This window comes from Silurus meridionalis, chromosome 20 (assembly GCF_014805685.1).
Source record: "Silurus meridionalis isolate SWU-2019-XX chromosome 20, ASM1480568v1, whole genome shotgun sequence".
Classification (NCBI taxonomy): domain Eukaryota; kingdom Metazoa; phylum Chordata; class Actinopteri; order Siluriformes; family Siluridae; genus Silurus; species Silurus meridionalis.
In genome coordinates, this window is record NC_060903.1 from 2,592,501 (window position 1) to 2,606,466 (window position 13,966).

A 13,966-nucleotide genomic window follows, 5' to 3' on the forward strand; every position below is an offset into this window, starting at 1 on the left:
CACTCTACCTGTATATCAGTCTATCTATCGTTCTGCTTATCTGTCTATTTATCCACCTATCTGTCTATCTGTATCACTCTACCTGTATATCTGTCTGTCTATCGGTCTGTTTATCTATTTATCTACCTGTCCGTCTACTTCTCTATCTACCTCCCTGTCTATCTGTCTATCTGTATCACTCTACCTGTATATCAGTCTATCTATCGTTCTGCTTATCTGTCTTTTTATCTATTTATCTACCTGTCTGTTTACTTCTCTATCTACCTCCCTGTCTATCTGTATCACTACCTGTATATCTGACTTTTAATCGTTCTGCCTATCTGTCTGTTTATTTATTTGTCTGTCTGTCTACTACTTTATCTACCTCACTGTCTATCTGTCTATCTGTCTATCTATCATTATGTTTATCTACCTGTCTGTCTACTTCTTTATCTATTTTCCTGTCTATCTGTATCACTCTACCTGTATATCTATCTATCGTTCTGCTTATCTGTCTGTCTATCTATTAATCTACCTGTCTGTCTGCTTCTCTATCTACCTTCCTGTCTATCTGTATCACTCTACCTGTGTATCTGTCTGTCTGTCTATCTATCGTTCTATCTGTCTATCTATCGTTCTATCTGTCTATCTATCGTTCTACCTGTCTGTCTCTCACCTGCCTGCTCCATTTCATGCTCGTCGACGATCACATGAATAAATTAGTATGCATATTAGCTAGTTGTGTCAAGTGATTTTCCTCCGTCCTTCCCCCTGAGTATCTCTCACTCACTCATCCACTCGCTGGATGACACAGCAGGCTCATTTGCATGTTGATTTATTCACTGCGATCCTGTGACCATTATACGCTCAAACGGGACTCGTTCAGCATGTTGTTAAAATAAACTAGAACCTAAAATGTTTGACATCCAAGGAGCATTTAATCTCAGGAGTAAGAGCTGTGTACCTGAACTCAGGTAAGTGTTCAGGATGGAGAAGTTTAGAATCAGGGATGCGTCTTCTGAAAGTCGTGCATCTGCTCAGTTGTATAACCCTTAATTTTTTTCCCCTTCTATTTAGAAATATATTATAGAAATATATTTCTATATTCTTTTCTCCTGTCCTCTAAAATGCGAGCCGCTCAGTAAAGGGGCCTCCGCTAAACGCCGTAAATGTTGCATGCTGTTTATTGATTGTACGGAGACGAGGTTATGTGGAAAAGCACAGTTTTCATTTGAAATAAGACACGGTGCTGTTTTACAAAAATAACCCACTGGTGCGTTGTGTCCTCACAAAAAAAAATGTCTAGACTTGTGGTTAAAAGGTAATGATGTGAAACATCAAAGACGTCGGTTACTTCCTGTTCTTGCTTATGATGTAGCCAAGAAACCCCTATTTCTGTCGTATCACCATAATACAGAGTTAAACACACCGGTGAGCCGCATTGGCTTTGGTACCGGAGACTCCTTCTATAAAAAGCGTCTCTGCCCCGTAGGTATCAAGCACGACGGCACCATGTGCGACACCTGCAGGCAGCAGCCCATCATCGGGATCCGCTGGAAATGCGCCGAGTGCACCAACTACGACCTCTGCACCACCTGTTACCACGGAGACAAACATCACCTGAGACACCGGTTTTACCGCATCACCACACCCGGCAGCGAACGGTGAGCGGATCCGAGTTCTGTTAGAAATGCTTCCACTCTCCTGGGAAGGTGTTTCATTAGATTTTGTGGAGATTTGTTTGAGATTCAAGTCCGGTACTGATGTAGGGTGAGGTGAGGAGATGGTTATCCTGGAACAGGTTTGAATCAGGGAGAAATTTTATTCTAGAAGCGACCATGGCCGGAAACGCCGAGTGTCCCAATACTTTTGGCAACCCAGCGGGTTTGTTTGAGCATCTCCGTGATCACTGTGCACTTTAACCCTGACATCAGGGCTAAATAAAGTCTCCCGTCTCCATATGGTGAGGTGATTAACCCCGAGATGCCCAGCAGTCGGTTCGAGTCGCCTCGCTCGTGCCTGCGCTCTGTAACGACCCCAAACAATGGGGTTTGTCTAACAGCTGCTCCGCGTGAGCGACCGTTCTCTCGGGAGCGCCGTTCTGCGTTACGGCGGGATTTTTTTGTTTTGTTTTTTGCTCCGCGTAAAAGGAATCGCAGGAGTTTTTCAGACTGCCAGCTGCCTCGTCTACTCCAGCCGTCTGTCTTACAATAAAGCTGACAGTTATGTATGGGGTTTTTAGGACAGGAGCGCGGGTTTAATGTTGCGTGTGTAATGGGATTATTGTGTTTGATTACAATTTTTTTATTAGATTTGTTTCAGAAATGCAGTTAAGATCAGGAATATCACACATCCTTTTTTTTTTTTTAGGCCAGACTATTATATAAACCCTGACGATCAGGTGGCACTTATTCAAAACCTTTTCCTTTTTTTCAGTTCAAATGACAAATTTAATGACTAATGATTAATTTCAGAGTCGGTTTTTCAATCATGGAAGTGCATTAAAGTTTGTACAGTGCAGCTTTTCCTTCAGGTTAAGATCCGGCCGGTTGTAGTCTAATCAAAGTTGGCCTTTTTTTGGGGGGGGGATCTAGAGTCCTTTTAGAATCTCGTCGAAAATCGAAGAAGATCACGGCACGAGGGATCTTCACCGGAGGCCGTGTGGTGCGGGGAGTGGACTGGCAGTGGGAGGATCAGGACGGAGGAAACGGCAGGAGAGGAAAGGTATTAACATGTAGGAAAAAAAACAAAAAAAAATCTTTACCTGTGGACTGTAAACCTCAATATTAGCATTTAATAAGAGTAAATCATTCCAGCTGAAGTGCTGGAATCTACTTTACATCACAACTTTATACACCTAAACTTTACACACTGTTTTACTGACTACCTTTACATATTTAGGACACCTTTACAACCTTACCCAGAACATCTTTGCACAACGTTAAACCAAATACCTGAACACCTTTGCGCACTGAACACCTTTGCGCACTGAACACCTTTACACCGATTAACTTTACACTGAACACCTTTACACTGAACAACTTTACACTGAACACCTTTACACACTGAACACCTTTACACACTGAACACCTTTACACCGATTAACTTTACACTGAACACCTTTACACACTGAACACCTTTACACACTGAACACATTTACACCGATTAACTTTACACTGAACACCTTTACACACTGAACACCTTTACACCGATTAACTTTACACTGAACACCTTTACACACTGAACACCTTTACACCGATTAACTTTACACTGAACACCTTTGCGCACTGAACACCTTTGCGCACTGAACACCTTTACACCGATTAACTTTACACTGAACACCTTTACACTGAACACCTTTACACTGAACAACTTTACACTCAACACCTTTACACACTGAACACCTTTACACCGATTAACTTTACACTGAACACCTTTACACACTGAACACCTTTACACCGATTAACTTTACACTGAACACCTTTGCACTGAACACCTTTACACCGATTAACTTTACACTGAACACCTTTACACTGAACAACTTTACACTGAACACCTTTACACCGATTAACTTTACACTGAACACCTTTACACCGATTAACTTTACACTGAACACCTTTACACACTGAACACCTTTACACACTGAACACCTTTACACACTGAACACCTTTACACACTGAACACCTTTACACCGATTAACTTTACACTGAACACCTTTGCGCACTGAACACCTTTACACCGATTAACTTTACACTGAACACCTTTACACACTGAACACCTTTGCACACTGAACACCTTTACACTGAACAGCTATACGAAAACAACTTTACACAGAATAACTACAAAAACACTTTACACCCAGTATCTTTACACTTTACATAGCTTTACACAGAATAACTATACAAAACAGAACTTTACATAGCTTTACACACCACATCTTTATACTGAACAACTTTTTCTGATTACACAATTGTCTGATTAATCTATGAAGGACACCCACCAACAACTTTACACTACACACCTTTATGTTCCACGTCACAACTTTACACCTAACAACAATTTACACATGATTTCAATATTTGATTAATGAGAATGAATTTGTACACAACATTGCGGTCTGGTTAAATGTGAGACAAACAAACCACCTGACACAAAAGCGTACACACGAGTTTACACGTCACCAACATTCACATCACACTGCCGAACTCAACATCTGTTTAGACGAGATAAAGTTTGTGGGTACTGAGCGTCTCTTCAGCTACTTCAGCTATCTGTGAAGGACAGATCCACAGCCCTGTTAGCAGCTTGTTTTATTTCCCCCTCGTGATTACTGTAGGTGACGGAGATCCAGGACTGGAGCGCAGCAAGTCCTCATAGCGCCGCCTACGTCCTGTGGGACAACGGGGCCAAGAACCTTTACCGAGTCGGCTTTGAGGGCATGGTGAGTCTTTTGCACGTGTGCGCACACACACACAAACGCACACACACACACACGCGTCTCACAAAGCGACAGCTGTTCCAGGGTAGAGCCCTATTGAGGAACCCCCAGCAGCCGGCATGTGCGTGCTTTTGTTCAGGCAGCTGGAAGCTCCATCTACATGATAAAGGGAATCTGCCGCTTCTTTTTGTTTCCCGCGTGCACTCTCTGGAGGTCAGGGGGAAAAACAGGGCAGGGACGGGAGTCTGGCGAAAGCGTGCCGCTTTCATTTAACCCCCAGTTTCCCGCCTCCTTATTGGCCGAGAGCTGCTGCGCTGGGTTTGAATTTGAGCCTGTGGGACTGTGAGGACTCGTGCCGGTGGCTTTGTTATTCAGATCGTCGTCGTGTTCAGGATTCCGTTGTGCCTGATACTGAAAAGGGAATACTTTTTAAACACTTAAATGAATCGAGAATCAATCCAGCGAATCGTGTTTTTTATTTACGATCTGCGATCTTCTAAAACAGCTTTTTTTATTTCTTTTTATTTCAGTTCCTTTTTTGAGTTTTTTTTATCGCCAGATAAAACGAGTGGCAGGAAGTAAACACTTCTGCTCAGAGCTCCTGCACTTCTGCGTTTATGAACTGATAATTATTTGCACTTTACACACTCGTGTGTGTGTGTGTGTGTGTGTGTGTGTGTGTGTGTGTGTGTGTGTGTGTGTGTGTGTGTGTGTGTGTGTGTGTGTGCACATTTAGAACAAGTGCACATCAGACAGGAAAATTTGACACTGTATGTAAATATACTACATGACCTGGTATCAAAAGGTTTCCAGACTCACTCTGTTTACAAGCAAGAACTTTATTTATATCTATTTTTACCCAATACCAACTTCAAAACAGTCCCCTTTTCCCCCTTCGTTGGGATCTTCGTATCCCCCCCCAAAGGTGTCAAAGCAGCGAGCTGGATCTTCATCTTCGAAATTATATATATATATATATATATATATATATATATATATATATATATATATATATATATATATATATATATATATATAAAATGAGTACTGTCAAAATAAAGGTGTTAATTTATGATTAATCTATTAATGTTTTTGTAAATATATATTTTTTTTCCTGCCTCGCAGTCGGACCTGAAATGTGTGCAAGATGCCAAAGGAGGAACTTTCTACAGAGACCACTGTCCAGTCTTGGGTGAGTAGTACCACCTCGTGTGTGTGTGTGTGTGTGTGTGTGTGTGTGTGTGTGTGTGTGTGTGTGTGTGTGTGTTTTTCAGGACCTGCACATTATGGTCAAATATTGTATGTTAATGTCGGGATACATTTTTTGGCCACAGAGTTTTATTTATTAAATTTTTTAAATAAATTTAATTACAAACGGACAGCAATTGATGATAACTTTTTTTAAATAAATGGTTAAAAATCTAATTCTTTTGAATATTAAATTTTTTTTTACTTTTTTTTTTGTAAATAAAATCTGAGATCCTTGTAATCATGTAGACATTAAGTAAATTATTCAAATAAAACACAAAGCAGTTTTTCTGTAGCTGTAGCAGGATTATTGTCCTGCTTCATGGAAATGTTCAAATGTTATTTTTTCTTTCCTTTTTTATCTCACTGTTATAAAATCAGGTGTTTTATCCTCCTGAACAAGTCAGTAATCCTGAGTACTATGAGATGTCCACTAGGTGGCAGCACTTTTTTCTTTTCGTTTATTTTTTTCTTTTCCGCTTTGTCTTTTGAAACCTTCCCTGGCCAGCAGCCGTAATCGACCCGGAGCCGGTGCCGTTCCTGACCGCAGTCTAACCGCTGAAGTAAACACAATGTTCTCACTTAACATACGATCGATGACGCTTCCACGTCTGCCCAAACCTGCTTAGTTTAATAAGTGTAATAATGAGCCAGAAGTGCTTTTAAAGGACCCTTTATAATGAAGACAAGTGTTCTTTTAAACCATAAAGTTTATTTTAAACGCTTCGTCGATGAGTCTTTAACACCCCTGAGATCGGCGTCTGCCATTTGTCGCGCGACCGATATTTTATTTACGAGCGATTCCGCAGTTATTATAGACGTGACATTTAAACTCGTAACGACCCGCCAAGTGTCTCATCACTCGCACAGAATTAGCATCAGCCAGGCAGCTTGCGTCGTCACGAAATCTTTCAGGGTGAACTCAAAGCCGTGTTTAGAGCTGAGAGAGGAATCAAAACCTGACGGATGCACACCAGAATTCTCGCTTCTGATTGGCTGGAAGATGTTTACCAACAGCAGCAGAACAAGGCACGCGTTTACATTAACACGATCCGCGTAATGTTCTGTTTCCGTAGTAACAGCTTAGACGGAGGCTTTAGGGGCTTCGGATGAAGAGCTGATAGCTAGGACGGATCTTACTTTCTGATAAACGATTAACCAACTGATCGTTTTTTTTCCCAAACGAATACTGGATAATAAAAAAAAATATATATTAATAAAAATAATTATATAATGAATAAATGAAAAAAAAAAACAAGCAGCGTCGGTGGTCCGCCTCTTGAGGGCGCTCTCATAATGCAAAAAGCCGGAAAAACTATCCGTAAAAACGACACTTGTGGACAATCATACTTTCTTTTTCCCTTATTTTCCCTCTTTATTGTTTAATATTGTTTGATGTTTAATATTTGCTGTTGTTTTCCTGTAACCTCACTGACATCTGTACATATCTTCTTTCTTTCTTCTTCTTCCGGCTGCTCCCGTTAGGGGTCGCCACAGCGGATCATCCGTCTCCACACTACGCTGTCCTCTACATCTTCCTCTATGACAAATAAAACTTGAAACGTGGATTTTTGCAGATAGTTCCAGCAATCAGCTGTCGGTGTCGTTTAACAGGCAAAAGCGATTCATTGGCCGACCTCCAAACGGACGTCCTGAAAGCGTGTCGCGAAACCTTACTTTGCAAAAAGAGCTGTTGCTATGGATACGGTGCGCGTCCACGTAAATCGATTCGAATCGGCAAGTTTGCGATCCGAAACGAACCGGCGCTTTTTCCGACCAATCGGAACGATTCGTAAACGTGTCTGACGGAATTTCGCGCTACGCTTCTTCCAGGTGAGCAGAACGGGAACAGGAACCCGGGCGGCCTGCAGATCGGAGACCTGGTCAACATCGATCTGGACCTGGAGATCGTCCAGTCTCTTCAGCACGGCCACGGGGGATGGACGGACGGCATGTTCGAGACCCTCACCACCACCGGGACGGTGTGCGGCATCGACGAGGACCACGACATCGTCGTCCAGTATCCCAGCGGGAACAGGTCTGAGTACTTTCCAAATGCTTTATTTTGTTTGTTTGCTTATTTATTTATTTATCACATTGCCTGACTCTGTACAAAGTCAGCAGATCAGTGCATCTCTGCTCCTGGCTGCTTTTCCCATGCTGACTCTTTGTGCCAATTTTGAGGAGAACCTGACGTTGAAGCCTCCTGATGATCTTGCACACACCGTTTCGAATCAGATTTTTTTTTCTCCCCCTTCCCGTCTGATCAACGTGCTGCAGGTGGACGTTTAACCCGGCTGTCCTGACCAAAGCGAACGTGGCTCGCAGCGGTGAGGTCCCGGCCGGGGCTGAAGGAGGAACCTCTCAGTTCATGGTGGGGGATCTGGTGCAGATCTGCTACGACATCGACCGCATCAAACTGCTGCAGAGGGGCCACGGGGAGTGGGCCGAGGCCATGCTGCCGGTGAGCTTTCCATCCCATAATCACACACGCATGCATAGAGAGATCATTATACATTCCACCACCATAAGACCAAATGTTTGTGGACAGCAGAATATAAGATCGGGATGTGGTGTTTACATTTGCGGAATTTGGAAAACCTTGGTGAAGCTGGGATTTGAACTGCGTGCCTTCAAGTCCATGGTAGCGGTTTGGTTAAAGTCATGTAATGTTGTGTATTGTCCAAACTTCATCTGTGGCTTCACTTATCTTTGATTGATCTCTCGACTCTCTTAGAAGTTCATTGTAATTATCATATTCAAATTTTGTGTGCGGTCAATCCTCTTTTTTGGTTTTCAAACTCTCGTTTGTTTGCTTTTTTTGGCTGTTTTAGCTGTTAATTCTCGATTTTTATTATAAATGTATTTATGGGCTTTTCTTTCTTTTCTGTTGTTTTTGTTGTGGTTATTATTATTACTTATGATTAGGTCTCGTGTTTGAAAAGGTTTACGTGTTTGTCCCTGTGGACGAGGTTTAACTGGTTTCCAATATTCGTTTTTATCATGCTCTAGTAATAAACTTTGTGAGATTGGCCTTCAGGGTTTCATCCTTTTCAATTCGCCTCCTCTCATTTTTAAAGCCAAAGTGTCTCCTCGCCTCCTCCTCGCTCTTTTTTCGCTCTTTATTTATTTATTTTACAATTTTTTCCTTTTTTTTCACTCGTATTCATGCGTATAAGTATGGAGTTTAAGGAAAGGACACAGTTCAGATAAATCCGTCTGCATGTGTGTGTGCGTGTTCCTCTGTAGACTCTTGGGAAGATGGGCCGAGTGCAGCAGATCTACTCTGACAGCGATCTGAAAGTGGAGGTGTGCGGTACGTCCTGGACCTACAACCCAGCCGCCGTCACTAAAGTGGCTCCTGCAGGTTCTGCCATTACCAACGCATCCGGAGGTAACACACACACACACACACACACACACACACACACACACACACACACAGTCTTTAGTGTTTTTCTCTCCAGAAATAAATTTTCCCTCTAGTATTTAAATTTTTTTATTTGTCATAAAAGAAAAAAAAAAAAAACAAACAAAAAAAAAATATTTTTTTTTTTAATTACTTGTAGATTCAGATTTTTTTTCTTTTATTCCGTTTGACTTTCAAGGTCGTACTGTTACACACACTCTGTGCTTATTCAGCCGTGTCCTGAGATCGTTCAGTGATACAAGTCCTTTCATTTCGTTTGACTCGTCCTTGATTAACCCGTAAAAACTCTGAAGAGAGATCTGTCCTGATTAAAGCGTGTCCTCCTGTCCTCAGAGCGTCTGTCTCAGCTGCTCAAGAAGCTGTTTGAGACGCAGGAGTCCGGAGACATCAACGAGGAGCTGGTGAAGGCTGCGGCTAATGGAGACCTGGCCAAAGTGGAGGACATCCTCAAGAGACCGGACGTAGACGTAAGAATTATTTATTTATGTAAATGCGCACGAGCGACTTTGCTTGTGTGTTTTGTCTGTTCTTTTAGCAGCTTCGGTGTTTAGAAATAATCACCTTTCGTAGCCTTCAGCGTTCCTGAGATCACAATTCCACTCTGAGATTGCGAGCGCGTGAACACGTCAGGCTTTTACTGACACGCGGCTTTGAAACGCCACAGTCCTGAAAAGCTCATTATTATCTGCAGCTGGTAAATTTTTTTTATTTTTTTTTATTTTATTATTATTATTATAATTTTCTTTTAATCATCCAGTTCCATCTTGAATACATTTTTTTTTTTAAAAGGTCTTTTTTACAAAATTATTTTTATTGCACTTCATGCATGTTTAATATTTTTTAAACTTGTTCAATTAAAAAAAATGTATTTGCTTCACTTTCTTAAACATGAACTCTGAACAAAAAATTTTTTTAATTAAAAAAGATACATATATAAACAATTTCTTTTATAAAAAAATGTAAATGTTTATATATAAATGTTATATATTTTTTTTTTTATATATATTTACTTTTTTCAAAAGAGTAAAGAGATTTAGATTTATTTCTTTTGTTTGTTTTTTTTAAACATCTTTCTTTGGTCAATCGTTTTAAATAGTTTTGGTTTTGTTTGTATTTTCTGTTTTGTTTTATTATAAATCCTGGTTCTGTTGCAGTTTTGCTGTTTGACTTTAATCATTCTGAACTGGGGTTTGGCTGCTCTGTAGCTCCAGCGGTGTCCTGCTCCTCCTGAGTTTGCTGACCCTCTGTATCGCCTGCACCAGAATCGTTAGAGAGGGAAAAATGGCGTGTCGGTGTTGGAGAGTGAGTGGCGCAGTGCCCTGCTGGCCCCCACAGGACTCATCGCTTAGAACAGAGAGAGAGAGAGAGAGAGAGAGAGGAAGGAGGGATAGGGAGGAAACGAAGGAGGTAGAGAAGGAAAAGGAGGGGGTCGAGCGTCCAAGCAGTTTCTCCCGTCAGGAAAAGACGTGTCCTGTGAACGCTCCAAGGAGCTCGGGCATCAATATTCATGCCATCACATGCTGCTTTAACTTACCGCAGCGCTGCAGATCACACACCCGAGTGCGCACACACACACGCGCACACACACGCGCACACACACTCATCTGTATTCCTGGCCTAACGTGTGTACTTGTGTATGTTTTGCCTCTTTTGTGTGTCAGGTGAACGGACAGTGCGCAGGACACACGGCCATGCAGGCGGCCAGTCAGAACGGCCACGTGGACGTCCTCAAGCTGCTCCTCAAACACAACGTCGACCTGGAGGCTGAGGTAACCCTGAACCTTGTCCTTTCCTTCCCCCAAATCATCTCATCCCGCACACCGGCCCACACACGGTCTCGTCCCGCACACCCCGGCCCACACACCGTCTCGTTTTGCACACCGACCCCCACACACTGTCTCATCCCTCACACCAACCCCCACACACTGTCTTGTCCCACAATGTCTCTTCCCTGACACCGGCCCCCACACACCGTCTCGTCCCACAAACCGTCTCGTCCCTCACACCGCCCCCACACCGTCTCGTCCCACACACTGTCTTGTCCCGCACACCGGCCCACACACACTGTCTCGTCTGGCACACGGACCCAAACTGTCTCGTCCCGCACACCGGCCCACACACTATTTAATCCCGCACACGGACATGCTCTCCCACACTATTTCTCCTAAAGATTATTAGATTATTAGATTATTGTAGATTACGCCTCATATTAATGAGTAATGTGACAGTTGCATGTGTAGAGTTTAATTCCTGGGATGCACAACGGAGTCAAAGAGAGAATTTAGATGAGTTTTGGGGCAAAAGTTTGATTATTGGGCAAAAAGTGTTTCAGCAGAGCATAAGAGTAGAGCTTCTTCATACCTCATCATAAGAGCAAAGCATTTTCCACATCCAGATGATGAACTGAAAGAGCTGGACGGATTAAAGCGCCGCTGCATCGCTCTTGTACAGTATAGCGCGAGAGTGCATTGTGGGTAATGTAATATCAGACACCAAAGTGAGAACGGACATGGGTGAAGTTATAAAAGTGGAATTATCCATGTTGTGAAGGATAAAGACGGAGACCGGGCGGTGCATCATGCCTCGTTCGGAGACGAGGGCTCGGTCATCGAGGTGTTACACCGAGGCGGGGCCGACCTCAACGCCAGGAACAAGCGCAGACAGACCCCGTTGCACATCGCTGTCAACAAGGGCCACCTTCAGGTCGTGAAGACGCTGCTGGACTTCGGCTGCCACCCCAGTCTTCAGGTAGAACTCCCATGAACCTCATTCCAACCGGCGAACAGTCTTGTTAGTCTGATCTTCGTGTAACCGCGGATCTCTGTGCTTCCTGTAGGACTCGGAAGGAGACACACCTCTCCACGACGCCATCAGCAAGAAGAGGGACGACATGCTGTCTGTTCTCCTGGAGGCCGGCGCTGACGTCACCATCACCAACAACAACGGCTTCAACGCTCTCCATCACGCAGCGCTGCGCGGGAACCCCAGGTACAAACGCTTCCCTTTTCCATCAGCTTGAAAGTCAACCAGGGATCGAGTCCGTGTTTCGGTCGTTCCTGGCGTTTCTTCAGGACATGCTGTGTTCCTCAAACGATTTCCGCGCTTTTTTGTTTTCATTTTCGTCTGTCGTAGTTATGTGAATACTTACGTATGGCGTATGTTTTGTGCGTACGCATGTTTATAAACGAGACCCCGGAGCGGTCCAGAGTTTAGCGGGTGGTACGTCGGTAATAATGGTCCGTGGGGAAACACGGTGCTCTGTGTGGAGTTAAAAATTATTTGCCTCAATGTGCAGATTCAGCACTTTCTCTCTTGTCAAGGAAACCAAAGCGAATTTATGCCACGTGTCCTACTAATATGACTCTTGGGCGTGGGTTTCTACACACACACAAACACACACACACGCACACGTACATTTTGTAGTTTTGAGTTTAATTGTTCTTCGTGATATCCCGGGATGTTTTTATTACGTCTGCGGGATGAAAATCCATAGTTTTTTCAAACGTAGTTTTGGTGCAGTTCTTTGTTTCATCAGATCATGTGTGTAGCAGAATCCAGTCCAGTCAATACACTATGAGGGGAGAGTGTGTGTGTGTGTGTGTGTGTGTTTTACATATTGATCTAGTGTTAGAGAAAAAAGCTTTGAAAGGCGTTTAGAAAAATGTGGATTGTATCTATTTTAATTGGGGTGCAAAAGTTTGTGCCTCTGTCTGTCTGTCTGTCTGTCTGTCTCTATCTATCTATCTATCTATCTATCTATCTATCTATCTATCTATCTATCTATCTATCTATCTATCTATCTATCTATCTATCTATCTATCTCTGTAATAGGTGTTTTTATTATTTTATTATATTTATTGCTACATGCCGCATGATGAAACAAATAGAGAAAATTCATAAATAGTTAATTTTTATCTTTTTATGGCTGCGTTAAAAAAGCCTCTTTTATTTTTTTCCTGTTTTTAAATATGAAATTGGAGAAAAGGAACCAATGCGTCGTAATGCACCGCCTTGTATTTCAATCGCAAATCAAAAAACGAATGTACACGTTATTTGTGGTTCTGTTCGTTTCGTTTAAGGTCTCTTTAGTATATTTCTCGTGTGTGTGTGGTTATTGCAGGGCCCTGCTTGTCAGTGAGGTCCAGGTCGTCCCTCTGTGCCACTCTGTTTACACTGTTGTCACTGCATTCGCTTCTTGCAGCACAAACAGTGTGATTAATATCCCGTGACTTCCTGCAGTGTGTTCCAGAGCCTGCAGTTCATTTCTTTTGCTTTCAATCTGAACAACTGCCCGAGCATTTTAATTACAAGGCGAAAAGCTCGTCCTCCAACACGCCACTGTGTGTGTGTGTGTGTGTGTGTGTGTGTGACCAGCAAAAGCGGTGCAGTTTGGTTAATAATAATAAACTTTAGCATGTCCTGTGACAAATATAATAAGAAATAGCAGTAATAATAGAAAGAAATCATACATTGATGGAAAGAATAAAAACAGCAAGATGTGTGTGTGTATAGACAGATAGATGGATAGATATGAAGATAAGCGAGAGAAAGATTGTGTGTGTATGCAGGAGTGTGTGATGGAATTAGGCAGCGTTGGGCAAGTAATATATCATATTTGTCTTGCTGTGTGTGTTTGGGTGTGTGTGTGTACCTGCACATCTTTTGTTTGATTGTGTATATATGTCTGTGTGCAAGTGTATATCTGTCTTTGTGTGTATGTGTATATTAGTCTTGGTGTGTGTGGTTCTGTGAGCATGTGTGTATATACATTTTGGTGTTTGTGTATCTCTGTCTGTGTGTGTGTGTGTGTGTGTGTGTGTGTGTAAAACTTTGTGTGTAGTATAACTTTGTGTGTGTAAAACCCCCCACAC

At 42.5% G+C, this 13,966-nt stretch overlaps 1 protein-coding gene across 6 annotated transcripts in view; it reads left to right on the forward strand.

The window, feature by feature from the left end:
• mib1 (MIB E3 ubiquitin protein ligase 1) overlaps positions 1 to 13,966 on the forward strand; it is a 46,072-nt gene that overhangs the window by 1,798 nt on the left and 30,308 nt on the right. For all 6 annotated transcript variants that reach the window (XM_046875952.1, XM_046875956.1, XM_046875957.1 and 3 more), the window contains exons 3-13: positions 1,472 to 1,643; positions 2,574 to 2,703; positions 4,316 to 4,420; positions 5,543 to 5,609; positions 7,499 to 7,703; positions 7,946 to 8,129; positions 8,915 to 9,059; positions 9,429 to 9,562; positions 10,757 to 10,864; positions 11,646 to 11,843; positions 11,932 to 12,083. In XM_046875952.1, coding sequence (XP_046731908.1) covers positions 1,472 to 1,643; positions 2,574 to 2,703; positions 4,316 to 4,420; positions 5,543 to 5,609; positions 7,499 to 7,703; positions 7,946 to 8,129; positions 8,915 to 9,059; positions 9,429 to 9,562; positions 10,757 to 10,864; positions 11,646 to 11,843; positions 11,932 to 12,083 — 1,600 coding nt within the window. The remainder of the gene's footprint in view (positions 1 to 1,471; positions 1,644 to 2,573; positions 2,704 to 4,315; positions 4,421 to 5,542; positions 5,610 to 7,498; positions 7,704 to 7,945; positions 8,130 to 8,914; positions 9,060 to 9,428; positions 9,563 to 10,756; positions 10,865 to 11,645; positions 11,844 to 11,931; positions 12,084 to 13,966) is intronic.